The sequence below is a fragment of the Symphalangus syndactylus genome, chromosome 12 (genome assembly GCF_028878055.3).
Source record: "Symphalangus syndactylus isolate Jambi chromosome 12, NHGRI_mSymSyn1-v2.1_pri, whole genome shotgun sequence".
Lineage (NCBI taxonomy): Eukaryota > Metazoa > Chordata > Mammalia > Primates > Hylobatidae > Symphalangus > Symphalangus syndactylus.
Genome location: NC_072441.2, coordinates 70,566,757 through 70,593,593, shown reverse-complemented (window position 1 = coordinate 70,593,593; position 26,837 = coordinate 70,566,757). Strand labels below are relative to the sequence as shown.

The window sequence follows — 26,837 nt, the reverse complement described above, 5'->3', positions numbered from 1 at the left end:
TAATGTTGGTATTTCATTACCACCAGCCACCTACCATATCACTGTCTCACACACCATATCCTATAAATTGTCAACTCCTGTTCATCCTTCCTTTGTATTTTGCCTCTTAAATGTTTGCCTCCTTCCGTATCTCCTTTCCTAGTTGAAACCTTTATCATCTCTTACTACTTGATTGCAGTAACCTCCCAGCTTTTCATTTTGTCTTAGTACATCCTCCACATTATCATCAGACTTTAAATTATACATATGGTTTATGTTTGTATCTCTTGCAGCATCTATCACTTTTTGTTTTTTTCAATAGTAGGCACTCAGTGAATGTTGAATGAATAGTCCTGTTTCTGGAAAGTAGAATTGGTGGGCCTGTGATTATTTTAATGGCTGTAATTCTTTGAAAAGAATTTATGCTTAAATAATCACTCTTTAATCCTGTTTTAGACATGCTATAGCAATTCTTTGTTGTCCATTGTTTTTAATGGACTTTTTAAGTGACTATAATCACACAATATACTATTGGGATATTTCACAGTGGAATTTTGTTTACTGATTTAATAGAATTCAAGTAATATCTATGCTTCTCTATTAAAATGATTCTTTCTTTTCTCTTAAGCTAAAGTCTCCAGTGAATATTGAATTGCTGAGGATTTTGGGAAAAGACAAAGTTCCCATTCCATGGATCCCTTAGGTGCACCTTCCCAATTTGTGGATGTGGATACACTACCAGGCTGGGGTGACTCATGCCAAGATGAATTAAATTCCTCTGATACTACAGCTGAAATATTTCAGGAAGACACTGTTCGATCACCTTTTCTTTATAATAAGGACGTCAATGGAAAAGTGGTTCTTTGGTAATTTTTTGATTACATCATATCATGAGGAGATAACACTTTCTCATAATTTATTCTAACCTCTTTTTTAAAGCCCTACCATTGTTGAAATATAGCTTTGCATATACATATATGACTTTACTGAGGTATAATTGACATTTAATAAGCTACGTATTTAAAGTATACAATATAAGTTTTGACTTTTGTTAATACATCCTTGAAACCATTACCACAGTCAAGATAGTGAATATACCTGTCACCTCCAAAAGTTTTTTTTTCTGTTCCTTTGCAATTCCTCCTTCCTGCCCTTCCCTGCCTCCCCATCCCCAAGCAACCACTGATCTTCTTGTCACTATAGGTTAGTTGGCATTATCTAGGGTTTTATTTAAATTGAATTGTGTGCTTTTTGGTCTGTTTTCAGCAGAATGATTTCAGTTCATCTGTGTTGTGTGTATCAGTAGTAGTTCATTGCTTTAAAAAACTGCTTTATTGAGATATAATTCATATACAATATAATTCATCAATTCAAATTGCACAATCTAGTGATTTTTAATATATTCATAGAGTTGCATAACCCTCACCACAGTCAATTTTAGAACATTTTCATCCGCCCAAAGCCCCATTAGCAGTCACTTCCCATTTTTCCTTAATCCGTCTAGGCAGCCACTAATCTACTTTCTTGTCTCTATAGATTTGCCAATTCTGAACATTTCGTATAAATGGAATGAATACAATAAAATTTGTGTTTCTTTGTGACTTAGCATAATGTTTTCAAGGTTCGTCCATATTATATGCAAATCAATACTTTATTCTGTTTTTTTGTTTGTTTGTTTGTTTGTTTGTTTGTTTGAGACAGAGTCTTGCTCTGTTGCCCAGGCTGGAGTGCAGTGGCGTGATCTCAGCTCACTGCAAGCTCTGCCTCCCAGGTTCACGCCATTCTCCTGCCTCAGCCTCCTGAGTAGCTGGGACTACAGGCGCCTGCCACCATGCCCAGCTAATTTTTTGTATTTTTTGTAAAGACAGGGTTTCACCGTGTCAGCTAGGATGGTCTTGATTTCCTGACCTCATGATCCATCTGCCTCAGCCTCCCAAAGTGCTGGGATTACAGGCATGAGCCACCATGCCCGGCCAGTACTTTATTCTTTATTAGGATTGAATAATATTCCATTTTATGGATATATCACATTTATCAGTTCGTTAGTTGATGGATATTTGGATTGTTTCCACTCTCTGGCTATAATAAATAATGCTGCTATTTCTAAACATGATGGTTTTGTGAGTTTCAGGGTTATAACAATTGCATTAAAGATCTAAGATGCCAGATTAATTGTTTTTTAAGTCAGAAATTTCTTTTCTATTATTGCTTAGCTTGTGAGCTAGCAAAACCAACATTTTGAAAAAGACAAGAATAAAATGTTTTGAAATAATTAGAAACTAGGTTTCTTTTCTTCTTTTTCTTCACACTTGTTCGTTCTTTATTGTTTCTTCAGGAAAGGAGATGTGGCATTACTGAACTGTACAGCCATTGTGAATACCAGCAATGAAAGTCTCACAGATAAGAATCCTGTGTCAGAAAGTATCTTCATGCTTGCAGGGCCTGATTTGAAGGAAGATCTCCAGAAACTTAAAGGTGAGTGAATTTTCTTTGATATATTATTGCTTAGGAAACATTCATTTTGATGTCCTCTACCTTAAAGAGGCATGTTTTGTGGGAAAATTATGTAGATGTAGCTGTTTTTCTTTTGTTAAAACTAAATAAAAACTGCTTTTGAGAGCTCCATTTTAACAAAATTTATTACATTTTGAAATGTGTTAAAAACTGAGTCCTGAGAATTTACTACCAGTAAAACTTCTTTGTCCTGTCCTGAATTTTAAATGACAATCACTGTAGCTATGTCTTTGGTAGCATTTTCTTGGCTGCATATTTTCTTGCACAAAACATGCAAGAAAAGCTTTGTGAGATGACTTCCTCCTGAACTGAAAAACTGTTAAATTACCTAGCTTGCAGCCCTTTGTTATTTGAGCCCAAATGAAATACTGTGAAATTCAATCTTCTCATTGTATAAAAACTATTTATGAAATACAGCAATGTTTCTTAAAATGTAAACAGCAAAGTTAACCTGTATGAAATCTTGCTTTCCTTCCCTTCTATCATTTAACACTGACAACTGGTTTCTAACCTAATAAAAATATTAGAACTTGAATAGGAATACTGATAAGTGCTGGCTCTATGAAAGAAGGGATAGAATGGGAAGAATTGCATTTTTTGATCCAGAAACTGAATTTTGACTGTAAGGACAGAGTGGGGGAAATGGCCGTAACTGAACTGCAAAACAAGATACCATGAAGAACATGTGGAAACTAGAAGATAATACTGAGAAGTTCTTTGAAGATAATACTGAGAAGTTCTTTGCTAAAAGGAACAGAGAAGCTGGTCTGGAAAAATTACTAATGGCATGTGTGTATGCTTACATACACCTTAGAGCTAGACTTATGGATAATAAAGAAAATAAGAAAATTTAACAGAAATATACAAGTAAAACTTCAATGTTAAACTGTGTGTTGGAGCATCTCCAAGCTGAGATTCATGTTATAACTCTGCTCTTTACTAACTGTGTGACTTAAGACCGGTTACTTCACCTCTGAGTCTGAGCTTCCTCATCTCTAAAATGGGGATGGTAATAGTAGTTCCTACCTCAGTTCCTGACATATAGCAAGAGCTTAATAAATATTTGGAGATGGAAAAAACTAATATCTTGAAGACTAAATTAAATAATGGACATTAGGTGCTAAGCACATCCTAAGTGTTCAACAAGTATTAGTTATTGGATGTTAGTTATTAGGCCCCAGTTGTGTGTTTAATGAATCAGTGCCAACCTTTAGGTTATTACTAAAGGGCTGCATACTTAATCCTCTCCCCTTTTTACATTTTTATTAATGACTTAATAAAAACAAGCATGACTTTCCAAATTTGTAGATGATAGAAAGCTGAAAAGAGTAACAGGAGATACTGGATGATAGACTAAAGATTTTCATGTGACTGGAAGTATAAGCCAAGAAATGAAAACATTAATGGAGATGAATATTAAAGTTTTGCAGTAAGTTTAAAATGATGGGGAAACATCATTTAACACTTTCTTTCTCAGTAAAATGGCATTATTTTCCATTCCATTTTTCTTTTTCTTTCTTTTTTTTTTCCTGAGGCAGAGTCTTGCTCTGTCACCCAGGCTAGAGTGCAGTGGTGTGATCTTGGCTCACCGCAACCTCGGCCTCCCAGGTTCAAGTGATTCTTCTGCCTCAGCTTCCCGACTAGCTGGGACTACAGGTGTGTGCCACCATACCTGGCTGATTTTTGTATTTTTAGTGGAGATGGGGTTTCACCATGCTGGCCAGGCTGGTCTTGAACTCCTGACCTCAAGTGATCTGCCTGCCTCGGCCTCCCAAAGTGCTGGGATTACAGGCGTAAGCCACCATGCCCAGCCTCCCATTCCATTTTTCATTCAAGGAACCTTAGGATTAACACTTCCCTTTTTCTTATCCCTCACGTAAGGTCTATCGTCATGCCCTAAATTAATCTTAAATCTATTTCTGTCTGTCACCATTGTCTCCAGCAACTAGCATATGCAACCATCGTTCTTTCCCTAGACTACAGCCATATCCTCTCTCCCAGCTGGTCTCCTTACATCCATTCTTTGTTTCTTAAATCCATTGTCCACACACAACCAGTAAGTGTAAACCCCTTCTTATTGTTTCTTTACTTCAAACTATTTAGTGGCCTCTCATTAAACTTAAATTCTAAACTTCTTAAACTGATCCCCATGTCCTTGCAAGATCTCACTCACTTTTCTCCAGGCTTATCCCATGCCCCCTTTTCCCTTCCTTACCATGCTTGAGCCAAACTGATCTCTTCTCACTACCTTGTCATCCAAGCTCCTTTCCAGTTTTGCACTTGATGCTGTTCTTTCTTTCAGTTGTCAACCCTTATTCTTAAGTCTTGGCTTATATCTCTTCCTCAAAGCACTATTTCTTTTTACTTCAGAATAGATCAGACCACCCATAGTATGTGCTGCCAGCCTGCGGTACTTCTCTCTTGTTTGCTTATCACAATTGTAATCTTGTAAATTGTCTTGTGATAACTGTATCCCCATTAAACTGTAAACTCCATATGGACAAGAACTGTATGTCTTTTATTACTACAGTAAGTTGGGGTACACCTAACAGAAAATTACTAACATTGTGGAAACCACATTATTTAAAGAGCTAGGATTAGCATAGAGAAGAGAATATTTGGGGGAAACAGTACTTATTCTCAAATACTTGAAAAAGGGTCATATTGAAGAGGGGGAATGATAATCATGGTGTGTTCCTAGAATCTTTGATAAGAAAATACATAAAACCATATGTCAATTCAGTTAGCATCAATACTAAAATTAGAATAGGCAGGGTTGGCTTATTGTACCCAAATTTCCCCCCTGAAAAAAATCAGTCTTATATTTACTTTGTGAATTTAGAAATTTTATGAAACTAAACCTATGTGAGGTTTGTTGTTTGAACCTGTATGTGGGTGTGGATGTATACATACATTCTTATATCTTTTGATACCAAAATAAAATTATGTGTATGCTATTCTCAAAATAAGGTAATCATGTACATATTCTGCAATTTGCCTTCTTCAGCAAATGAATTCCACCTTTTAATTTTAGAAATTACATCTACTCCCCAGACCATATTTAAAATTTCCAGCTGATCCAAAAATGTCCTTTGCAGCAGCTATTTTATCCAAACCAGTATCCAATCCAGGACCAGACATTGCATCTTTTTGTTATGTTTATTAATTTGTCTCTGTGTGTGTGGTATTTTGTAATCCAGCACAGTCCTCTGTCTATGATACTGACTTGTTGACTGAACAAGGCCAATTGTTTTTCACAGTATTCCTCCTTCTAGATTTGTCTGATTTACTTGAGGTGCCATTTAGTTTGTATTTCCTATAAACTTGACATTATGTCTAATGGAGTCAAGTTTTGCCTAAAATATTTCATAGGTGGTGATGTGTTGTCTACTTAATGTTGTATCATGTTAGACCTGTTAGTGGACTGTTACTCATATTAAGATGGCTCTCTTAATTGGAGTGAAGATAGCAGTCTGATCCTTACGTTCCATTCCATCCTCCCTTTCCTCTCTAGACTGTTCTCTATGCCTGCTGCACAGTTACTGTTCTGGAACTTTTTTTTAACATCATCCTGGGAAATCTTTTTTCCATTTGATGGATTGGATCTCTCATTTTTGTGAGTAAATCTACCAGGAGATTTTAAAGAAGGATGCAATAGCGTAAAACTACTGAGATTTTACTTCTACCTTCATGCTTAATTGGTAATTTGCTTAGAAATAGAATTCTAGTTTGGAAATCATTTTCTAGAAATTTGAAGACACTACTCCTTTGTTTTCTACTTTGATTAGTTCTGTTGAGAAGTCTTGTGCTATTCTTATCCTTGATTGTTTGTATGTTACTGGTTTCTTTCTGGAAAGCTTCTGATCTCATCTTTGTTTCTTAGTGCTCTTAAATTTTACAAGGATGTGCCTTTATATGGTTTGGGTGTTTTATGGGCTCTTTGAATCTAGAAACTCATGTCTTTCCATCCTGGGAAATTTTTTTGTTTTATTTCATTAATAATTTCCTTCCTTCTGTATTCTCTGTTCTCTCTGAAGAAATCCTATTAGATGTTGTATTTTCTTGTTTAATTCTTCAGTTTTCTCATCTGTTATCTCTTATTTTCAATTTATTTTTGTTTTATTTTCTGGATTCCTTCAAGTTTAGTTTTAACCCTTCTATTGAACTTTTCATTTCTGCTGTCATATTTTTCTCTTTGGCTATAGCAGTTACATAAGTGCCATTTCCTGTTCTCTGAGTAGTTTTTGTTTTTTTTTTTTTTTTTTTTTTTTTGAGACCGAGTCTCGCTCTGTCACCCAGGCTGGAGTTTAGTGGCGCGATCTCTGCTCACTGCAGGCTCCACCCCCCGGGGTTCACGCCATTCTCCTGCCTCAGCCTCCCGAGTAGCTGGGACTACAGGCGCCCGCCACCTCGCCCGGCTAATTTTTTGTATTTTTAGTAGAGACGGGGTTTCACCGTGTTAGCCAGGATGGTCTCGATCTCCTGACCTCGCGATCCACCTGCCTCGGCCTCCCAAAGTGCTGGGATTACAGGCTTGAGCCACCGCGCCCGGCCTGAATAGTTTGTTTTTATGACATTCTGATTTTAAGTTTTTTTTCCCCTGTGTAGTCTGTTTCTTGAGCATGTGTTTAGTCTCCCCTTTTAGTTTTTGTTAGAGGCTTTTCTCACTTTCTGGTGATCCTTAGGTGTTAGCTGGATTTAAGATGGAAGAACTGAAAAGTTCATGGGAAACTTTGTACACAGGGGTGTCTAAGTCATTTCAGGCTGCTATAACAAAGTATCCTAGGCTGAATGGCTTAGGAAGAACAGAAATTTCTGGAGACTGAAATCCAAGATCAGGGTGCCAGCATGGTCAAGTTCTGCTAAGGGCTGTCTTCCTGGCTGCACACTGCTGAGTTTTCATTGTATTTTCCACGTGGCAGAGAGAGGGAGCAGACTCTCTGGAGACTCTTACAAGGATTCAAATCTCATTCATGAAGGCTTTACCCTCATGAGCCTATCTAATTCTAATTACCTCCCAAAGACCCAACCTCCTAATACCATCACATTAGGGGGTAGGGTTTAACATATGAATTTTGAGGGAACCCAAGCATTCAGTTAATAACAGTGGGCAAAGGTTATTGCCTGGTGGGTCTTGAAGTATATGACAGAACGGGACTCCTGCCTGTTATTTTATTGGGGAACTTTCCACAGTTATCTGTAGGTCCTTTAAGTTTGGGCCTCTCAATTTCTTGGAAAGGAATCCTCCAGGAGTGTAAGCCTAGATGTCTGTTTTGAAAGCCATTTAGGGGCAGAGGGCTAGACCTTTCACTGTTAAGTATAACACTTTAACTAAATCCCCTCTTTTCAGCTGTGCCTGGGGTTCTGGAATCCAGAAACTCTCTAGTTGAGCATCTCCAGAGAATAAACTTCTTCCCTGCTGCTCTGGTGGTAAAAAAAAAAAAAATCATCACCTTACTGTGCTGGCTGGGGGAGGGGTTGTTGCAGATTTGACTGTTTTTATACAAACTTTTAACTGGGCCTCTTTTTAGCACCACATCCCACTTCACAGCATAGCCTTTACAAGTACTTAGGGCTCCCGTTTCTGAGCCTTTTTAGCATTCTCTGGTAATAATAACAATAATTTCTTATGCATGTATGCACTTTGCATATAGTAACTCGTTTAATCCTGTGAAGTAAGTACTACTAGTATCCCTCTTAAATAGGAAATTGAGTTGTAACAAGGCCAAGCCCCTGCACAGAGTGTCTTGACAGGAACGTGGTAGACTCAGGATTTGAATCAAAGCAGTCTGTCTTGTATCCAACACTGCTTTTCAGTATAGATCAACTTGCTTCATATTAGTTATCTCATTTCTGCAAGCAATTAGGTTTCTCTGCTCTGTTGAGTCAGTTACTAGTCAGTTGACATTCTACCCTCCAAAATTTTGATGATGCTTATCTGCTTCATGGTCTTTCTCATTCTCTTTATCTGTCTCTGTGCTTATACCTATTGTATTGCTTCACTGTCATTTTGGGAACAGAAGTAACAGAGATAAATGCTTGTGTTCAGTCTATTTTTAACCGAAATTTCTCAAAGTTCTCAATACTTTCTCTGTTTCATGCTTTCATTTGTTTTTGTTTCTGTTTTCCTAACACATCCAAACTTATGTGTGTTTCCATTGTTTCCAGGGTGCCGAACAGGTGAAGCAAAATTGACAAAAGGATTCAATCTAGCTGCCCGGTTCATCATTCACACAGTGGGACCTAAATATAAGAGCCGCTATCGCACAGCAGCTGAGAGTTCCCTTTATAGCTGCTACAGAAACGTACTTCAACTAGCAAAGTATGGTCTACTCATTTTCTGGACATAGCATATCATACATTGTTAAAGGCTCCAGTTTTTAAAGATAAAGGCTCCAGTTTTTAAAGATTAAAAACCTAGCAGTGGAAGTCAAATTTTGAGGGACTTAGGTGATTTAGGAGGACCCTGACAATAGAATTATCTTTTCAAACTTAGCAGGATAAATGGGATAGATTTGAGTGACTTGAGAATTTAACCTTTTCCCATTTTTTATTCAGTTTTCATGTGAGATATATGTCCTCCAAAGAGTGCAATTAAATTGTACATGAATAGAATTATTGAGTAGTACAGTTGGGTTAGCTATTATAGTAGATTTGTTGAAGAGGGAGGAAAGGAGAAGTTGAGCTAGATTTTGAAATTAGTTATGTATTGTTGTGTATGTATTACAGATGTTTCCACTGCAATTTTTGTGTTTTCCCTTTGGTTGCAGAGAGCAGTCAATGTCTTCTGTTGGCTTCTGTGTCATCAATTCTGCAAAACGTGGTTATCCTTTAGAGGATGCAACACACATAGCACTTCGTAAGTAGTATCAGAGATGCTGTACATGAATTGAATCTTAAAAATTTTTTAAATTCTGGGCATGGTGGCTTATACCTGTAATTCCAGCGACTTGGGAGGCTGAGGCAGGAGGATCCCTTGAGGCCAGAAGTTTAAGGCTGCAGTGAGCTGTGATGGCACCTATGAATAGCCACTGCACTCCAGCCTGAGCAACATACAGTGAGACCTCATCTCAAAAAAAAAAGTTTGTTTTTTTTAATCATTAAATAATTATAGCCAAAGAATATTTATTGATTAAGTGATTGTGGCTCCCTGGAGGGAAGTTTTTATTGGCAAGTTGCAGAGCTCTCAATTTACTTTTTCAGGTTGGCATTTTTATCCATTTGAATAGGGGGTCAGAAGACTTGCCTATTAATTTTTTTAATTTAACAGAATTTAATTGAGCAAAGAGCGAGTCTTGAATTGGACAGCCCCCAAAACCAGAATAGGTTCAGAGCAGCTAGCCTCTTGAATTTGAAAGTGATGCTAAGTTAGAAAGTATGGCTAATGCAATGAGTAGTTAAATCAGAATTTAGAATAATCTTAACAGTCTGCAATAAATGCAGTCAGATTTCATAATATCATATTTGTATAACACTTGGCAGTTTAAATAGCCACATTCACACATGCTATTTGAATGTAAAATTCTGCATTTAGATTTTCAAAAGACTGGGCTCAGTCAATATGAGCAAAATGTCTGTATGTGACATAAAAATATGTCATTCAGCTAAAGAGAGTCCATGATCTCACTGTATATATGCAGATTTCGACCACATCTTGAGTTTTATATATATTTCTGTGTGTCATATTGCATGAGACACTGACAAACAGGAGGACAAACAGTTTGAAACAGTAGTGGTGTTTCTCCTAAAGAAGAGCATGCTTTTAGCACATGTGATGTCCATCTTCAAATATCTGAAGGAATCTCATTTGAACTTATTCTGTGCTACATTTTTCAAGCAGCAGTTCTTTGGGGTATTGTCATAAACTACAATGAGCATCTGGTGAAAGAACACTATGGACCCTTTGTCAAGAAAAATGTGCATAAGTACAGAATTTACAGGTTATTTCAGGAAGTTTACAGATCCTCATCAGGATTGTAGATAAGAACTCCAACTGTACAAGGCAAGGTCTAAGACCAAGTTATAAGGAAAATGTTGGTCCCATTTGAAGTAGTACTAACTGTAACAGAAAAGTATTTTAGCGAACTTCTTGTCACTAGGAACATTCATGCAGAGGTTACAGGACCATCTGTTGCAGCTATTATAGAAAACACTTCTCATTTCAGAGACAAACTATACTAAATGACCTTTAAGACCCCCTGTTATCTCTAGAATTTAAAGTTGAAGAGCTGAAAGCCTTATATCCACAAATACCAAAAAGATATTTGAATGTATAAATTATTATTATGTAGCCTGGAATTAAGGGTATCTGTTCAGTCTTAGTCTTATTTAATTACAACCTATTTTAAAAAATCAATATTCTAACTGCTCAAGGATTTTATAGTAAATTTGTATATTTTATAATTAAGTTTATATACATTATATTAGACTGAGCTTGAGGCGCAGGAATCTTATCTTTTTATCTTGAATGCTTGACATATGGTACTTGCTCAAGAAATATGTATTTTTAAAAGGGACAAGTAAATTCCACTTACTTTACTTAACAACCCTGTGTTTTAGGTAGTATGGTGTCCGTTGTACAAATAAAGGGTCTCAGAAATTCCTCCTGTTGTGAGGATTATGCAGACTTGGAGCATATATCCAGACCTTCTGACTCCCAAGTCTAGTAACCTGTCTGTTATACTAGATGATTCATTATACTTGAGTTAGAACTGCTTCAGTGGAAGACTACTATGTTATTACATGCCTGTCTTCTAAATGGTACCTAACCAAAGCAAAATTCCTGCCTTGATATAATTGCACCTGACAAGGCTTTTGGCTGGTCTCTGCATTCTGATTTTACTTAGTCCTGGTCGTATCATCTCATAGCTTCTTTTATGTATCTATTTTTTATTAAGGTAATCATAAAGATTTTCTATTTTAAAGAGGTAGCATTATTTTGTAGAAAAGATTCTGAATAGGGAGTTAAGAAGACTGGTTTTTAGTTCTAATTCTACCAGTCAAACTCTAGCTCTGTGGCCCCAGACAAATCACTTGATACAGTACTATAAGAGAGGTCAACTTTGAGAGTAACAGCAGATAAAGATCGATAATGGGTATAAGGGACTTTGATGAAGCAGTTTCTAGAAATATAATTAGCAAAAAGGAAATGTACAACTCTTAAAAAGTGGGCACATTTGACTTATTAGGCCTTAAATCTAGTGGCAAAACTGTAGCATCTCATTCAAACACATACACAGAAGATGATGCCTTTTGCTTGAATACTTTATCAAGCATTTGGAAAACAAATGTCTTGTACAGTTTGTAACATATATAGGCCAAGAACAAATCTAATGATATAACTCTAAGTCCTTAGCATCAAAAGCTTTCTTATTAAACTGTTATCAAAATTTATTTCATTTGAAGCCTAAGTAATATGTTTTTGATAGATATATTAAGACAATACTTTTTTTTCTTAGTTCATGTGCAGTTTGTTTTTCTCCAGAAAAAGCCGAAAAAAGTATCTGCATTGAAATAAATTTATCAGGTTATTTGTTCATCCAACAAAAATTTAAGTGACTACTATGTGCTATATACAAAATAATACAGTGGTGAGAAATAAGATGAAGGTGTTTGTTCTTGTGGTGTTTCCAGATGGGGAATTATAATGTCCTAGATGTCATTCTTACAAATTATAGGGTATTCGCTAGGTGTTTAAGCACAGGACATTGTGATTGGTTGCAGAGTATAGTGCACAGATGAAACTTTGAAAGGAAGAGCGTGGCCTGGCCTTTAGTACTAAAACCTTAGAGTCATGACATTAGTCTTCTTCACTGCTTTTGCAGAATTAATTTTCTAAATGAGTTCCACTGAGAGAATTCAATTTGGTTGCTATTTGGTATTGTATTTTATCTTCCAAAGGAAATAATATAATTATATTCTGGGAAACTATTATGCATGAACATTACAACTTGATGTCAGATAAATAGGAAACAAAATCTTTATTTATTTATTTATTTTTTTTGAGATAGTCATACACTGTCGTCCAGACTGCAATGCAGTGGGGCAAACACAGCTCAATGCAGCCTCAACCTCCTGGGCTCAAGTGATCCTCCCTTGTTAGCCCCCCAGGTAGCTAGGACTACAGGCATGCACCACCATACCTAGCTAATTTTTTTTAAAAAATTTGGTAAACACAGGGTCTCGCTATGTTGCCCAAACTAGTCTTGAACTCAGGCTCAAGTAATCGTCTTGCCCTCACCTCCCAAAGTGCTGGGATTATAGCCATGAGCCCCCATATCCTGCTGAAAATCTTTTTTTGAAAGTTCATTTTTGAAAAAGCGTTAAAACAGAATAGAGGAAAAAATAAAAAGTAAATTTGTTGTCTAACAGGAGGAGAGTTACGAGTGTTTGTTTAGTCCTTTAACAAATGGGTTTGCTCTGTTAGGTTCTTGAGATATAATGTTGAACAAAGCAGGCAATATGTAACTGAGCCATAAATTGTTAATTCAGTTACTAGTTACTTTTGAATGATTGCATATCACATCCATAAGGTGTGCTAGGCCCCAAATTAAAGTAATATTAATATAAAATATACTTGGTCTTCAAAAAGCTTAGTCTAGCTATAAAATGTGAGAAATTCTCAAAAGATTCTAGGAGGGGCACAAAGAAGGGTGGAGATGGCTCTTGGCTGGCTCTTAAAAAATCAGTAAGAGTTCACCAAAAGAAGAGAATGGTGGATGAGTGGTACTCTAGTCAAAGTTAGGCATGCGAGCAGAGCCAGGGCATCATAAAAGTAAGTGGTATGTTTTGAATACAGCAAAGTAGATTTGGCTAAAGCATAAGATGTGGGAGGAATAATTGAAAATAGGACTAAGGAGCTGAGTGGGGGAAAGTGGATAGTTGGGGTTGGAGTATAGAGAGTCATGCTAGGGTTTTTGAATCTTAGCCTGTAAGTAGCGCTGGGCATCACCAGTGTTTATTAAAAAGGGTAACATGAGAAGATAACTCAGGCAACAGTGAGTACGTAGACTTGGGGAAAAAAGACTCAAGGAGAGCAGTTAAGAGCTTATTACCAAAGTCTGTGTGAGCCTTGAGAACCTGAAAGCAGCCAAAAGAAAGGAATAAATGTTAGAAGTATTAGCAATAGAATTAAAAGTCATGGGAACTATTTGAAAATGCAGTATGAAGGAAGAGGTAAAGGAGGCATCAAAGGCAATTCAGGATTCTAGCTTGGATGATTGGTTGGATGTTGATATGTAACCAAAATAAGGAATGTAGGTAAAAAGGACCAGGTTTGTTCAGAAAAAGATGGCGGTCAGGGTTTGGACCTGTTGAGGTCAGGTTTGGCTACATTGAATTTGAGGTCTCTGTGAGTTATCTCAGCAGATATACCTAATAGGCATCAGGTAATTCAGGTCTTTTCCTCAGAAAAAAGAATATAAAGATTTGGGAGCCATCAGCATTTGAGGTAATACCTATCCAGCACATCAGTGAGCTAAGGAAAATAAGTATATCAAAAAAAATAAAAAATATTGAAGGCAGAACCCTGGAGGACAACATTTTTAAAAGGTAAGGGCATGTGTGTTAAGGACTAAAGCTAGGGAGAGATCCAATGAGTTAAGAACTGAGGAAAAGGCCAGTAGGTCTTGTTATTAGAAGTTGATAAAGAAGAATTAGGATAACATAGAAATTAAGAAAAAAATAATTGAGCTTTGGTTTTGTGGAGTTTTGTCAGGGGCTGAAGGGCTGGGTAGGATATCTAATACTGTAACTGAATGAATGGAAAGACACTTGTGCTAGATCAGTCTGGCCCAAGAGAGAGGCCCCAGGGAATAAGAAGAATATACTGGATAAGAGAGAATTGTATGGAGTCAGCATCTTCTGTGGCCAGTCACTGTTCTTGGCATTGGAAATAGAGCAATAAATACAATAAAGCGTCTTCTTTATGGAGCTTTCATTCCAGTGAATGAGGCGGAGAGGGCAGGGAGGATAACAATACACAAGTAACTTCATAAAATGTCTATCACAGTTGCTGTGGAGAAAAGCAAATCAGAGTTTTTATACAAGTAGTCTGGGCAGGCTTTACCGATAGGGTATTACTAAGCAGAGTCCTGAATGAAGTGAGAAGTGATCCATTACAAAAATAAAACATTGAAGAGCTTGATTTGTCTTTATGTATAAGTAATTTTTTATTTCTTGAGTAATCTTTCTATTCTTTTCCTTAGGCACTGTAAGGAGATTCCTAGAGATTCATGGGGAAACCATTGAAAAAGTAGTATTTGCTGTCTCTGATCTTGAAGAGGTATTTTGCTACCTGTTACATTATTTAAATCTTATTTCTACCTTTAAGCAGTTGCCTTTGGCTTATCACTATATATTTGCTGAGTTTCCAGCAGACAAATCCTAATGATCTATGTATGTATTTGACAGTGGGTCTTATAATCATTCATTGAAAAAGACTATATTGGAAACTAAAAATAAGTCAAGAAGGAGCATTTTGTTCGTACTTTTTATAACTGTTGTTGCTGTAAGTGAAATCGTACAAAGTGGAGTTGTTCTGCTTGGCCCCTGTGTTAGCTCTCAAAGCAACACCTTCTAAGCACTGAATGTTTGGGGAGCATAACTGGAAAACTACTATGCCAGAAAAGCTTTGGTGTCTGCCTGACCAGGTGACAGCCTCGTCTAGTGGCTGGCACTGTGAGGTTTATATGTTTTGTTATATGTAGTTAGGTTTAATATATTTCAATTTAATTTCAAACCATTTTAGAAAATCAGTTTATTCTTATCTCATTACACTTTATTTTAGAGTGTAATATTTCCAAGTTTTGTATTATTGAGCAAGTTAACCTCTCTGCTTCAGTAAAATAGAAATACTGATAGTACCTCTATCAGGTTTTTCTTGATAATAAAATAAGCTAATACATTCGTATTAGCTATCTATTAGTGATCTATTCAAGGCATATGTAGCTACATATATAACATATATATGTACTTTTGAATTTGCTGAAAAAAGGCACATTTATTTTATCTCTTGTTTCATCTGGTTTATTTATACATAGAATCTTCCAGTGATCTTTTACTGAGTGTTAGCATGTAACAGGTTTGCTATATTAGGTCTTGGGAATACACCAGTGAAAACATCATGGTTGTTTCCTCAAGGAGCCTTTATCCTTTTGTAGAAATAGATAATTCAGATAAATTCAGATGACTGTGATAAGTGCATTAATGGAGGTATGAGAAGGATAGGACATAACTTTAGCCTGGCACGGGGTTAGGAAATGCTTCTCATAGGAAGTGATACATAAGTTGAAATAATTGTAAAAGGTACGTAAGATTTGCCAAGGGAGAGAGGGAAGTGACAGCAGTCATACAAGCCTGAGCAAAGGCGTAGAAATAAGATAGCATCGAGTGTTTAGTATTGCTGTTGCATAAAATGTGAGGCTGAGAATGGCAAAAATGAAAGTTAGATAGGGATAAGATCATTCAAGGCCTTGTGTCACATCCTGTAAAATTTAGACTTTATTAATTATGCAATGGGAAACAGAAGAGCTTTACGCAAACAAATGATGTCATCTAATTTCTGTTTTAGCTGTGTGGAGGATGATTTGGAAAGAGAAAGACTAATGGCAAGAAGAGATAACAGGTGGTTGCAGTACTCCACATGAGAAATGATCAGGCCTGAACAAGGGTACTGGTAGTGTTAAAATTTTAAACATTTAGTAAATAAGTTCAACTGGAGTTGGTGGTTGATTAAATACATACGGGAAAAGGAGTTAAGCATGACTTAAAGGTTTTTGGCTTGAGTGACTAAATAATGATGCCACCATTGAGATAGCAAATAGAAAGTGGGAAAAGTTTGGGAGATGGGATGAAGACAAATTATTTTCTGAACACGTTGAGTCTTAGAGGATCAGTGGATCATCAGGGCAGAGGCTCAGTGAACCATTGTGCTTATCAGTTTGAAGCTGAGGAGTGAAGTCTAGGTTAAAGATTTGTCCATTTTCATAGGATAGGATACAAATGAGATATGGCTCTTGCTCTCAGGGAGTTGGCAGACTAATGCTGAGACAGCCAGGTAAACAAAGATCACCCTACAGTGTGCCAAATGCTCTGCTAAGGTATGCACCACAGTGCCGTGGCAACTTACCATGACACCTGACCCAGATTTAGAGGAACAGAGAATAAAAGTCTTTGCCCTCAGTATACCTGGGAAAATAATCAACATTTACCATCTTTTTCTCAAAAGTCATTTCTGAATAATTTATAGAAGAATAAAGGGATAGTGAAAAACAAGTTTATTAGACATTTTAGTAAGAATTTAAACATAAAAAACCTCTTTGTATCAAGTAAATACTGTTGCACAAACATAAAATATGAAAGAATACTGTCACACATCCTCTTAGTAAAATGAGATTGTCCAGGTTCCTATCACAAAATAGTATGTGATTAAGTTCTTCCTGTTGAATGACTGAATGAGAATACCATATTTCCTTTTTGTCCTTAGAAAAACACAATGGCTCATGCCTGTAATCCCAGCACTTTGGGAGGCTGAGGCAGGTGGATCACCTGAGGTCAGGAGTTCAAGACCTGCCGGGCCAACATGGCAAAACCCCGTCTCTGCTAAAAATTAAAAAAAGTTAGCTGAATGTGGTGATGGGTGCCTGTAATCCCAGCTACTAGGGAGGCTGAGACATGAGAATCACTTGAACCCAGGAAGCAGAAGTTGCAGTGAGCTGAGATTATGCCCCTGACTTTAGTCAGGGTGACAGAGCGAGACTCTGTCTCAAAAAGAAAAAGAAAAAAATCATGAACTCATAGATTATTGAATTTGAGAAAGATAACCTAGAATATTGTTGTCTGAAGACTCAGAGTCTGAGATTTTACCTTATACAGCAAATCTTATGATCATCATTAGAGGGCTGCTATCTGTCTCCTTACATTCATCTTTGATTTATTTAATGATTCCAAAATGTTTTCTTCATTTGTCTCCTCTTTACTATTATGGACTGCAAATGAAAAATTCTGAATTCTCAACTCTGTCCAGTAAAGTTAAAAATATACTACCTGCCAGAAAACTATAGAGCAATATCTCTTATGAATAGAGATGCAAAAATTATCAAACCAAATCCAGCAACATACAAAAGAATTGTATACTACCCCAAAGTAGGACTTATGTCAGGAATGCAAGGTTAATTCAACATACAAGAATCTGAATCAATGTAATATATAATACTAATAGAATAAAGGATAAAAACCACAGGACCATCTCAATAGATGTAGAAAAGAACACTGAAAAAATGTAACACTCTTTCTTGATAAAAACAGTCAACAAACTAGGAATAAAAGAGAACTGCTTCAACCTGAAAAAGGGCATCTATGGGAAACCCATAGCTAACATACTTAATGGTAAAATACTGAAAGCTTTTTGCCTACGATCAGAAAGAAGACAAAGATTTTTGCGCTTGCCAGCTCTATTCAACATTTTACTAGAGTTTCTAGCCAAGACATTTGGCTAAGAAAAAGAGATTAAAAGCACCCGAATTGAAAAGAACGAAGTAAAAGTATCTTTATTTGCAGATGGCATGAACTTATCAAAAATCCTAAAGAATCCATGCCAAAAAAAATACAAACAAACACTGTTAGAACTAATAGAGTTCCAGTGGGGTTACAGGACATAAGATCAATATGCAAAAATAAACTGTATTTCTACACACTAACAATGACCAATCCAGAAACAAAAATTAAGAAAACAGTTCTACTTAGGGTAACATCAAAAAAAGAATCAAATATTTAGAACTATACTTAACAAAAGAACAGTAAGATTTGTACGTTTAAAACTATAAGACCTCTTTGAAAGAAAATTTTAAAAACACAAATAAATGGAAAGACATCTATGTTCACAGATTAAAAGGCTTAATGTTGTTAAGATGACAGTACTGACCATACTCCCTACATTATATTACAGACTTAACATAATCCCTATCAAAATCCCAACTCATTTTTTGCAGAAATTATCAAGTTGATCCTAAATTTCACATGGATATGCAAGAGACCCAGAATAATCAAAACCATTTTGGAAAAAAAGAACAACATTGGAAGATTCACACTTACCAATTTCAAAACTTACTACAAAGCTGTAGTAATCAAGACTATGATACTGGCATAAGGATAAACGTATAGGTCAATGGAATGGAATTTCTGATAGTGGTTTCAAGACAATTTAATGAGGGAAAAGAATCGTCTTTTCAACAAATAGTATTGGGACTACTGGATATCCACATGCCAAAGAACAAAGTTGTATTCCTACCTTATAGCAGATACAAAAATTAGCTCAAAAGGAATCCAGGACCTCAATGTAAGAGCTAAAGTTATAAAACTCTTAGAAGAAAGTATAGGTATAAATCCTCTTGATTGTGGATTAGGCAGTGGTTTATTAGATATGGTACCAAAAGCACAGAGAGCCAAAATGAAAGTAGATAAATTAGGCACTCTTATAATTCAACAAAAGACAAATAAGCAAACTAAAAAGTGAACAAAAGTTTTGAACAGACATGTTTCATGCCTAGGTTTTAATTTGCAAAGGTGACTGAGTGATGAGACAAAGAGGTCTATGGCAAGAAACACTGTTTAAAAGAAAGAAAGAAGAGTTTAATGTTTTTCATAGTTCTGCTAGAAAAGAGAGGCATGGGTGCTACGCAGGGCCACGGGAGGAACACTAGGTTTCAGTCAGGAGGCAGAAGCAGGAGTGTGAGGAAATCCTGAGCCAGAGCCTTTATTGCGTTTTCCTTGGGAAAGGCAAGGCAGGGCAGGACTTACAGTTTAGGACTGGCTAGTTTGAATAATTCCAGCAGACTCTGGGCTATAGGAGTAATCTCTAGATTCCTGATACCTGGCCCTGGATGATTTAGACCAGGAGAAATATTTGCATGGTGTGTAAGAGTTAGATATGGAAATGATTAGGACTGTAGATTTGGGATTGATTGGTTGGCATATGCAAGATGTGCTGTTTACTATCTTTAGGAATTAATTATCCCTTACAGGGACAGTCTTCCCAGGCCAGAAAGCTTTAAGATGTGAAAACATGATAAAATAGAAAAAAAAAAATTAAACAATTAACATACATTTATTTGAAGAAGATATACAGATAGCCAGTAAACACTGAAAAGGTGCTCCACACCATTAACCATTAGAGAAATACAAGTCAAAACCACTATGGATACCACTTCATACCCACTAACATGGCTATAATTACGAAGGGAGACAATAACAAGTGTTGGTGAGGATGTGGAGAAATTGGAACCCTCGTAGATAGTTAATTGGAATGTAAAAATGGCGCAGCTACTTTGGAAAACAGTCTGGTAGTTAATGAAAAAGTTAAACATAGAGTTACCCTGTAATGCAGCAGGTGTATACAGAAGAGAATTGAAAACATATGTCCACACAAAAACTTGTACACAGATATCTGTGGTAGCATTATTTATAATTGCCAAAAAGTAGAAGCAACTGAAATGTCATCAGCTGATGAATTGATAAAAGAAAAATGTGGTTTGTGTATGCGTGCGTGCATGTGTGTTAGAATATTATTCAGCCATAAAAAAGGAATGAAGTACTGATACATGCTACAACATGGGTGAACCTTGAAAACATCATGCTAAATGAAAGAAACCAGACACAAAATGCCACATACTTTATTCCATTTTTATTTTTATTTATTTATTTATTTATTGAGACAGAGTCTCGCCCTGTCACCCAGGCTGGAGTGCAGTGGCACGATCTTGGCTCACTACAACCTCCAAATCCCAGGTTCAAGCCATTCTCCTGCCTCAGCCTCCCAAGTAGCTGGGACTATAGATGCCTGCCACCACACCTGGCTAATTTTTTGTATTTTTAGTAGAGGCAGGGTTTCACTGTGTTAGCCAGGATGGTCTTGATCTCCTGACTTCGTGATCTGCCCACCTCGGCCTCCCAAAGTGCTGGGATTACAGGCGTGAGCCACCGTGCCCGGCCTTTTTTTTTTTTTGAGATGGAGTCTCACTCTGTCATCAGGCTAGAATGCAGTGGCGCAATCTCGGCTCACTGCAACCTCCACCTCCCGGGTTCAAGTGATTCCCTTGCCTCAGCCTCCCGAGTAGCTGGGACTACAGGCACGTGCTACCATGCCCGGCTAATTTTTTATATTTTAGTAGAGACGGGGTTTCACCATGTTGGTCAGGTTGATATCAATCTCCTGACCTCATGATCCCCCCACCTCGGCCTCCTAGAATGCTGGGATTACAGGCGTGAGCCACCATGCCTGGCCCTGTATTCCATTTTTACGAAATGTCCAAAAATAGGCAAATTCATAGTGACAGAAAGAAGATTAGTAATTGCCAGGTGTGGGAGAGGGAGGAATGGTGAATGATTGCTGATGCATTTTAGAGTGATGAAAATGTTCTGGAATTAAATAGTGGTGGTGATTGTACCCCCTTTGTGAATACTGTCTATGAAAAACCACTGAAACTGGGTATGGTGGTGTACACCTGTAATCCCAGCTACTTGGGAAGTTGAGGGGGGAAAAATGCTTGAGTCCAGGAGTTTAAGAACAGCCTGGGCAGCATAGCAACACCTCATCTCAAAAAAGAAAACAAAAACAAACACTGAATTTTATACTTTAAAAGGGTGAATTTTATGGTATGTGAATTCTGTTTTTTTTTTTAAAGATTGTGTCTCAGTTTTTTTATAAAGGCTATAAAGATGGTGTCTCCAATCTTATATATCTGTTTAAAAGATGATGCAATACTATGGGCAACACAATATGAAAATGAAAGAAAATGATTTCTTGAATGATTTCATTGTCCTAGGTGATTCCATAATTTTTTTCTTATTATTTTATTTCAGTCTTTTTTAGTATAGTTTGTAATAATTGATGAGTAATTCTAGGTAATGAGAAAACAATTCCTAGGAAGATGAAAACGCAAAATGCTTCAAGATATAGGACAAATAAGAGCACTACATGCCTTTAATGTATTGCAGATTTATTAGTCCAGTGGACCAATCGATATGGGAATTACAAGATAAGATGAGTTTTATTCTGTTTTTTTTTTTAAGTAAAATTCATCTTTTTTCTTTGAAAAAACTTTTAAGAAAGAATAAACATCTTGAAAGAGAAATCCTTCACAAACAACTCAGAAGCTAAACCTGGTTGAATGGACCCTGATGGCACACTGAGGGTTAAGGAAGTAGCTAGCATCTGAGCCAAATCTTGAGAGACTGGTATCATTAGGAAGTGAAGGTACAGATGGGGACAGGAGTGGCAGGACTTATGCATTCCAGGTTCAGTGACCTGCAATTGTTAGGATGGGCATCACATTTAACTTGGCTAGATAACAATATCCTTATCTTTAACACAAAAGCTGATTGAGGGTTCCAGACAGTATCTAGTCTGAGCTCAGAAGTGGTAAAGTCTTTATTGATAGAGGTTGTCTTCACAGTGTTACGAACAGCACTAAGTACTGCTGAGGTCTTCTTTGTTTTGTCCTATTTTTCACAGAATGTCTTGCTTTTCTGACACAGGCTACTTACCAAAAGCTGCTACCTCTGTACTTCCCAAGGTCATTAAAGGAGGAGAATCGATCATTGCCCTACCTACCTGCAGATATTGGAAATGCAGAAGGGGAGCCTGTGGTACCTGAACGACAGATTAGAATAAGCGAGAAACCTGGTGCTCCAGAAGGTGAGTTCTAGAGCTCTAACTTTTTAAATCTCCCTCTTAGGGCCAAAAATAGGCACCAATCACCAAAGAAGTAAGAAATTCAGCTTGACCTTTGGAAAGCTCTCTATTACCATGATACTACTATCAAGACCAGTTTAGAAGTTTTCAAGTTCTATTCTTGAAATTAAAAATAAAAGTATAGATAGATATACGTCAAGTCTGTGTTAGACAGTGGGGATTAAGAGGTGGCTATGACAACATTCTCACCCTAATGGAGGTTATAGTTTCATGCAGAACACTGTTGAGATAGTAAAGTACATTATTGTCTAACATTTTAAACAGCTTTCAGTATCCTCTAAAAATCATACTTAACATTAAATACTAAGACAAGAATATTATAACCATTCATTTTGTTTCTTGGGTTATATACTGTTATAGGTAGAGTATGTTAGGATGGGGGCCTTCTGAATCTGCTCTGTGTGACATCTTGTAGTGATGTTCATGTGTACATGTTTAAGGTCTTAAGTCCCTTCTGTGGAGATATGCCTCACAAGCTTCAGTGCTGGGACTGAGTCTTGAAATCCAGCAGTTTAGGGAATTACTGTGAAATTCCTAGAGTGAACATTTCTTTTAAAAATGAGCACCAAGCCAAAATCTGTAGGAAGAAACTCAAGATTTTATCACAAGTACATAGACTTTAATCAAGTGGAGGGAATTATAAGTGGTCTAACATCAGAAAATGTGAAATATCTGGAAACCAAGCTTTGCTGAAGGAGTAGTCATGCACTTTGGGTGAGCCTCCAGTATAGTATATCCTTGAAATAATGCAAAGAGTTGTTTTGAAATCCTCATGTCTGTGACTACCATAGAATTTTTCTTTCATAAAATGCATTTAGTGTGATAATGAGTGGTGAACAGCAAAACCACTTTGAGTGCTGGACAGTAGATAAGACTAATTCATTTGCTAAAAGATTCTCTTCTGTCCACCATTCCCAGAGTGTTTTATTTGCATTCATATCTCAGAAAATACTTTTTGTGATAGATGTAGGCCTTAGCATTCTTAAATATTTTCAAGTAGAATGTTAAATCGTATCTCAGAAAATACTTTTGTGTTATAGATATAGGCCGTAGTGTTCTTAAATATTTTCAAGCAGAATGTTAAATCTGTTAGAATATATATAACCAAGCTTTACTTGAGGGGTGTTTTTAATGAAAGCAGGCCTTCCAATCTATTGGCCTGTCAGTTTGAGGAGCAGTGAAGTAGACGTGGGGAAACTCCAGCTGATTGTCCACCAGGTTGGAATTCAAGTGCTGGCGTTGCCTTGGGAATTTCCCCATGGTACAAGGTTTGTTTTGTTTTGTTTTTGCTTAACAGATCTACCAAGACAGTGAATACCACACTAAGAGATAATCTGTTCCCAAGAGACTGATTTCTACTAATCCAACTCACAGTGGTTGTATGGACAGATTAGAAAGTTAATTTATTAATTTGTAGTGAAAACTATAACTCTTATGGACCGAAATAACTAGGTTGGTATGACAGTGTAGAAAACCAGGATGCTAAGTTATAACTGAAATATTTCTTAAGGAATGCGGATCATACTCTGTGATTCTGGTGCATCCATGTTGGGATGTTACCTGATAGAAGAGCTGAGGTTTATGCAATCAAATGCTTCCTCCTTCAACAGTGCTGTATAAACCTTCCCAAATGCTTGTTTTTTATACTTCTTTTTTGTCAGATGCTGTGCAATGAGCCATCTTTAAACCCAGATACAATCTAATTACTTCTGTCTTTTTGTGTGTGACTGCATTCTACTCTTTTCTTCCTAGGGTTACACCCAGGTCACCCTGATTGGATTTCACATATTGCTAAAACCTTTGTCACACATGGACAGGCAGTTTCTTTCATTATTTCAGCTTTACAAATGCCTAAATCTGATTACAGTTTCATTCTCAAAAATTACCTTTACCCCAGTTTTTTGAGTTACCTCACTGTCGTCCTTACTGCAGCATTCACAATCTGTTTCATTTACCGTCTAGTTTGAGCATAAGCTCTCTATTGATAGTAGCATTTTTGTTACAGATAACCAAGAAGAGGAGGATGAAGGCTTGGGAGTTGATCTCTCTTTCATTGGCTCTCATGCTTTTGCTCGAATGGAAGGAGATATCGACAAGCAAAGAAAACTGATCCTTCAAGGACAATTATCAGAGGCAGCTCTGCAGAAGCAGCATCAAAGAAAGTAAGACAACCCTTCAGGACTGTTAGATACATAAGGACATCAGAAGCAAGAAAGGGACCTTGCATCTGATGCATGAGCTACGTGTATACATAATGCATTCCAACTTATTTTTCATGACAATCAGTGAGGAAGATATCATCCTCATTTTGGAGGTGCAAAAACTCAAAGTTAAGAAAGTTATCAGTGGCCACAGTTAATATGTGGTGAAACCAGTGTTCAGATACATGTCTGATTTCAGAGCTCCTACCCTGTCTACTACAATAGTAATGCCTCCATGCAAGGTTTATATTCTAAAAGGAGAAATTAGGAAAAGGGAAAGGCAGTTATAAAGCTTTTACTTAGCTCTACTATGTTTATAATTAAAGCATAATCCACAGTTGAATTAAATTTAAAAGAGCTTTATTTCTCCCTGACTTATCCCAAGGACCTTACAAGACATCCAAACCATTCCATTTCTTCCATATGTCTTCTAAAGCAATTTTGAAGAAATCCTTTTAAAAGCATAGAAGCAGCTTTGTACTTTTGGGTAAGCTTTCCCAAAGATCAAGTCTTTGTAAAGCTAGCTGCTTTTCAAAAAAGTCTAAAGAAAATTAAAATAAACAAACTATAAATGTCTACTATCCATTACCTTATAGGGTTGATTGAGGGTTAGCACCTCATAGGGTTTTTGTGAGCATTAAATGGGGTAATGTAATGAGCTTTAGCACAGAACCTGGTACTTGTCAAGCTCTTAAAATTGTTCACTGCTGTACTGAGCAAATCATGGCTTGTTTTATCTTTGAGCTTTGGTACTTGCCATTCCTTTTGAATGGGCTACTCTCATCCTTAAATTTCTATCCAGATTTCAAAAGCAATTGCCTCTGGAGGCCTACCTCCCAAGTCTGGAACAGATGCCACCTCCTGTATGCTTTTTTCATACCCTGTACTCACCCAAAGCATAGCATAGCATTTTTCACGCTGTATTGTAATGATGTCTGCATGCTATCTGTCTCCCCTGTTAAAGTGGGAGTTGGACTACATGATCTCTGTAGTCCCTTACAGAACTAGTATTTTGTGTCTCCTCAATCCCAGGTCTTCCTTTATTCTGATTTTAATTTAAAAAACAAAAGCATATGAGCCACTAGGGGGCACCAAGGAACAGCTTTTCCAAGTGTGGCAGTCACAGTCGAATGATACCTTCAGTGGTTTCTAAACTTGTCCATATGTGTAAGACTCATCTGATGGACATTTTTCATTATGTACGGTGCCTGGGCTCCTCACCTTACTGGGATCTGGGACTTCTTTAGTATTGAGTCTCCTTTGCACTCTTAAAAATTGTTGAGGACCCCAGAGAGCTTTTGTTTTTGTGGGTTATATCTATCAATATTTATCACATGAGAAATTATTTATTTTAAAATAACTGTTTTTTAATTTAATGAGAAAGATAGCAGTGTTTTTTTTTAGTCTTGCAAATTGTTTAGTGTTTGACTTAATGGAAGACAGCCAGATTGTCCTATCAGCATTCAAACTGCTGCAATAAGTTGTTTTGACTAATGTATATGAAGAAAACCTGACCTCACTGAGATTTTAGTTGGAAAATGGAGGAGTATTTTAACAGCGTTTTAAAATAATTGGGATACTCTTCTTTGATACTATACCAGAATTGGATAAATAGTAGTGTTCTAAAATATAGTTATATTGCAGAATCTCAAACTGTATCCATGAATTTTTTGAATTCTATTATATTAAAATGTGTTTTTCTGTACTTTGGACAGATTTTATAATAGGAATGTATAGCAGGACTTTATAACACGATATGTTAGCTTTTTGGAAAGTATTGATTCATTGAATTATTCAGAGCTCCAAATATTGACACATTTCATTACACAGTATCAAAAAATTATATTTGTTAGCATCGATTGTATAGTATCACCAATCTCATCAGAAAAGTATTTAATATTAGGAACTGTCAAGCTTCTGATGACAATAAAAATGTTTCAAATATATATATATATTTAAAGCTCAAGTTTTATCATTGGCAAGAAATACTGTTGATTCTTTTTCTTGAAATGTCAGGGTCACTTTATTCATTTTTGGGAAAACACCTGCCACATATTCATGTTGAATAACTATAGTTTGCCAGTCATTCTTTGAAGTCAAAATGGTGTTGCATGAAAAAAAGCAACTAGTCCAGCTCACAACTCAATCACATAGTGCTTTTCTTCAAGGCAACCTCACACTTCAATATGCAGAAGTACTTTATGTGTTCTTCCCATTTTGTCTTCCATTAATTTAAAAAGATGGGTTCTCAAGGACTGATTTAATAAAATTAATAATCTTTACTTCTCCATCGAAGACATTCTTAAATGCAGCTGGCCTTTTTTGTTTATTGGTGCAACTGCCTTGATTTGTGGTAAGGCTATTACCAGCTGTTTTTACCCATCAGTTGCTTT

The 26,837-nt window shown here is 36.6% G+C and overlaps 1 protein-coding gene across 3 annotated transcripts in view; it reads left to right on the top strand.

Moving 5' to 3' along the window:
• GDAP2 (ganglioside induced differentiation associated protein 2) overlaps window positions 1-26,837 on the top strand; it is a 94,377-nt gene that overhangs the window by 8,627 nt on the left and 58,913 nt on the right. For all 3 annotated transcript variants that reach the window (XM_063624708.1, XM_063624709.1, XM_063624710.1), the window contains exons 2-8: window positions 608-845; window positions 2,315-2,454; window positions 8,662-8,815; window positions 9,264-9,352; window positions 14,700-14,776; window positions 22,027-22,186; window positions 24,249-24,405. In XM_063624708.1, coding sequence (XP_063480778.1) covers window positions 670-845; window positions 2,315-2,454; window positions 8,662-8,815; window positions 9,264-9,352; window positions 14,700-14,776; window positions 22,027-22,186; window positions 24,249-24,405 — 953 coding nt within the window. In that variant the 5' untranslated portion in view covers window positions 608-669. The remainder of the gene's footprint in view (window positions 1-607; window positions 846-2,314; window positions 2,455-8,661; window positions 8,816-9,263; window positions 9,353-14,699; window positions 14,777-22,026; window positions 22,187-24,248; window positions 24,406-26,837) is intronic.